Source organism: Vulpes lagopus, unplaced genomic scaffold (assembly GCF_018345385.1).
Source record: "Vulpes lagopus strain Blue_001 unplaced genomic scaffold, ASM1834538v1 ctg180, whole genome shotgun sequence".
Classification (NCBI taxonomy): domain Eukaryota; kingdom Metazoa; phylum Chordata; class Mammalia; order Carnivora; family Canidae; genus Vulpes; species Vulpes lagopus.
The window spans coordinates 152,138-156,552 of record NW_024570645.1 but is presented as its reverse complement, the minus strand read 5'-3'; the positions used below and the strand labels follow the sequence as shown (position 1 = coordinate 156,552).

Sequence of the window (4,415 nt, the reverse complement as noted above, 5' to 3'; positions counted from 1 at the left end):
TGTCCCACTGTTGAATGGATAAAGAAAATGCTTTATATACAACAGACAGAATGCTATCCAGCCATAAAAAAGAATGAACCAAAAAAGAAAAAAGCAAGGGTCATGCTAGAACATAAATGACCCTTGTAAACATTATCCTAAGTGAATTATAGAAGCCAGTCACAAAAGGCCACATATTGTATGATTTGATTTATGTGATGTGCACAATACATAAATACATAGAAATTGAAAGTGGTTGCTAGTATTTGAGGGACGGGAGAGGAAGATACAGGGAGAGTTACTGCATTCAGGCTTTCTCCATGGGATAAGGAATATATTCTAGTTGAGAATGTGAGATATAGTATTCTTGAGATGATGAGTAGAGATAAATCGAATAACTGCAGCAGCACCTGTCTGCTAGTAACCATTACATCCTAATTGACAGGCAAAAATGGCACATCAGGAAAAGTCAAAGCAAGGTTCATCCTAAATAGAACTCTTTTCAAAGAGACTTCTTATGTTTTTCTTTCTCCTATTGACTTACTTCACTCAGCATAATGCCCTCCAGTTCTATCCACATTGAAGCAAATGATGGGTATTTCTCATTTATAATGGCTGAGTAATATTCCATTGTATATATAGACCACATCTTCTCTATCCATTCATCTTTTGATGGACAGCGAGGCTCCTTCCACAGTTTGGCTATTGTGGACATTGCTGCTATAAACATTGGGGTGCAAGTGTCTTGGTTTTTCAGTGCACCTGCATCTTATGGTTTCATTCATTTGGGGAATATAAAAAATAGTGAAAGGGATTAAAAGTCAGAGGTGATAAAATGAGTGGGAACTATCAGAGAGGAAGATGGAACATGAGAGACTCCTAACTCTGGGAAACGAACACGGGGTAGTGGGAAGGGACGTGGGGGGGGGGTGACTGGGTGACGGGCACTGATGGGGGAGTTTGACAGGATGAGCACTGGGTGTTATACTATATATTGGCAAATCGAACTCCATAAATAATATACAAAAACAGACACTTCTTAGAAGTAAATACATAATGGAAACAAATTAAATGCCAATCACCTGGATCTAAATATTAAAAGTATTTTCACTAAAGCCTGGTGACAAAACATGAGAGACACCTAACTCTGAGAAACGAACAAAGGGTAGTGGAAGGGGAAGTGGGTGGGGAGTTGGGGTGACTAGGTGATGGGCACTGAGGCGGGCACTTGGCGGGATTAGCACTGGGTGTTATCCTATGTGTTGGCAAATTGAACTCCAATAAAAAAAATTAAAAAAAAAGCCTGGTGATAATGTAGGAAGAAATGCAGTTGTGGTATACGATGAATCATCTTTCATAAGAATATGCCTTGTTCTCTTTTTTTGTATATTTTTATACAAAATATAGTGTAAATTTCCACAACTCCTTGTTCTTTTCCCAGAGTTAGGAGTTTCTCATGTTCTGCCACCCTCACTAATATTTCTCACTCATTTATCTCCTTTCCCCTTTATTCCCTCTCACTATTTTACAGGGAAACACTGGGATCCATTCCCCTAAGATCAGGAACAAGACAGGGATGTCCACTCTCACCACTGCTATTCAACATAGTATTGGAAGTCCTAGCCTCAGCAATCAGGCAACCAAAAGAAATAAAAGGCATTCAAATTAGCAAAGAAGTCAAACCCTCTCTCTTTGCAGATGACATGATACCATACATAGAAAACCCAAAGACTTCACCCCAAGATTGCTAGAACTCATACAACAATGCGGCAGTGTGGCAGGATACAAAATCAATGCCCAGAAATCAATGGCATTTCTATTTACTAGCAATGAAACTGAAGAAAGAAATTAAGGAATCAATCCCATTTACAACTGCACCCAAAAGCATAAGATACCTAAGAATAAACCTAACCAAAGAGGTAAAGGATCTATACCCTAAAAACTAGAGAACACTTCTGAAAGAAATTGAGGAAGACACAAAGATGGATAAATATTCCATGCTCATGGATTGGGAGAATTAATATTGTGAAAATTGCTCTGTTTTTAGTATTGACACAAGACAACATCTAAATGTTAATGAGCTGTCATTTAAAACAATGGAATATCAAGATTTCAATTATTTATTTCATACACAGTATATCAGTTGTGCACAGAAGTGCTTCAAATTTTTTTCCAGGCCTCTAAATCTGACAATCCTGAATAATTTTCCCAGGGCTGCCTTCATATTCCTTATTTCAGAGGCTATAGATCAAGGGTTTGAAAAGTGGAGTTAACACAGAATAGAACAAAGTCACATATTTTTGGATCCCTGCTGGATTTCCTGCTGTGGGGCTTACATATACAACCATGATAGAGCCATAAAACAGGGACACCACAGCCAGATGGGAGCCACACGTGGAGAAGGCCTTATGCCGACCTTCTGCTGAGGGGACCCTGAGCACAGCTCTGATCACCAAGGTATAGGAGCTGGTAATGAAGAATAAGGTGGAGAAAATGAGGACTGAGTTATAGATGGCACAGATGATCTCAGTAGCAGGAGCTGGCACACAGGACAGCTTCATAAGAGGTCCTGGGTCACACAGGAAGTGATCAATCTTATTAGAACAACAAAATGGGAGCTGAGAGATGAGGTAAATAGGCAAGAGGAAGTATAAGAAGCCACACACCCAGCACCCAGCTCCTATTCTGATGCAGCGCTGAGCAGTCATGACACTGGGGTAGTGCAGGGGCCTGCAGATAGCAAGAAACCTGTCAAAGGCCATGGCAGACAGGAATAAGGTCTCAGCGGTGCCCTCGGAGAAGAAGAAGTAGAACTGGAGGAAGCAGCCATAGAAGCAGATGGTTCTGGTCTCAGACAGCAAGTTGGCTAGCATTTTGGGGACAGTGGAGGTGATAAAGCAGATCTCCAGGAAGGAGAAATTGGCCAGCAGGATGTACATTGGAGTTTGTAGGCGATGGTCCCACCTCACAGCACAGATAATGCACAGATTTCCAGTCAGTGTCAGAATATAAGTTCCACAGAAGATTGAGAAAAGGAGAATCTGAATTTCCCAGGTATAAGGGAAGCCCAAAAGGATGAATTCACTCACAGAGCTAGAACAATTATTTACGTTGGAATATTCTTTTTTTTAAAGGTGCAGAAACAATAAAGTTCCACATGATAAATGGCCTTTTAGTATTCCTCATTAAAGCAAATGCCTTCATTACAGTTACATCATCATGGAAATTTCATAACTCCTTCTGCATGTCAGGAAATTTCATAACTCCTTCAGAAATATTTTCATCATTTATACCCATTCATAGTCCTATTCTAGATATAACAAATACAAAATGAACAGGTACTTGCCTGTCATCCTGAGGTTTACGATCACATTTAGCTTGTATTGGCAATAAGCAATTCTGTACAAAGATCTCCAATGTAGATCTACAGTTCTGTACAAAGATTAAGCAGTTAAAGGATACAGATTGACTGAATATAGCTAAGAGATAACTCAGTGTTTCTAACATACAAAGATGTTAAGATAATAAGATTCCATAATTGCTCTGTTAGAGAAAAATGCCAAGTTCATTAGAAGACATTATCCAGTTAAGTACTATATGCAAGATAATTAATTGCTGTTTTTGTTAGGTTGTGGGCTATACTCATATATATATTTTAGAACAGATTATAAGTCAATACAAAACTGAGAAATTATTAGAAGACTTTAAATTTCAACTCCTCCCTTCGGTTAAAATGCACTCCTAAAAAATACTACATATGTATAATTTTTAAAATGTTCACTGCATTTCAGTACTTGGGATGCTGCACAGAAAGCCAAAGAGAAAATGATCACTGAGTCCGTACCAACAAAAACAGCCCAGGAAAATGGGTATGTTTCCTATTCATCATCCTATACAGAGGAAATACCATTTTTAAAACTTCAGCTTTATTTTTTTCCTAAATTTAGTTTTTATTGATGTTCAATTTGCCAACATATAGAATAACACCCAGTGCTCATCCCATCAAGTGCCCACCTCAGTGCCTGGCACCCAGTCATCCCCACCCCCGCCCACTTCCCCTTCCACCACCCCTAGTTCGTTTCCCAGACTTAGGAGTCTTTCATGTTCTGTCTCCCTTTCCGATATTTCCCACTCATTTTTTCTCCTTTCCCCTTTATTCCCTTTCACTATTTTTTATATTCCCCAAATGAATGAGACATGTAATGTTTGTCCTTCTCTGATTGACTTATTTCACTCAGCATAATACCCTCCAGTTCCATCTACGTCGAAGCAAATTGTGGGTATTTGTCGTTTCTAATGGCTGAGTAATATTCCATATACAGCTCTAATGACACTGTGTGAGGATACTTTCTCTAAGTTGGTTATCTAATATTTAGAGTTATCATCACCATTAATTTAAATGAGAGAGAAAGGATGGGATTCAATGAGGTCCTCCA

At 38.9% G+C, this 4,415-nt stretch overlaps 1 protein-coding gene across 1 annotated transcript; it reads right to left on the bottom strand.

The window, feature by feature from the left end:
* Positions 1-683: 683 nt before the first annotated feature.
* On the bottom strand, positions 684-3,332 carry LOC121483839 (olfactory receptor 11G2-like; the record flags this gene model as incomplete). Its single annotated transcript, XM_041742359.1, has 3 exons — positions 3,326-3,332; positions 2,344-3,100; positions 684-699 (listed from the first exon to the last, which is right to left on the bottom strand). Coding segments are annotated over exons 1-3 (780 nt in total), but the record flags the coding sequence as incomplete, so codon positions are not given.
* Positions 3,333-4,415: the final 1,083 nt, after the last annotated feature.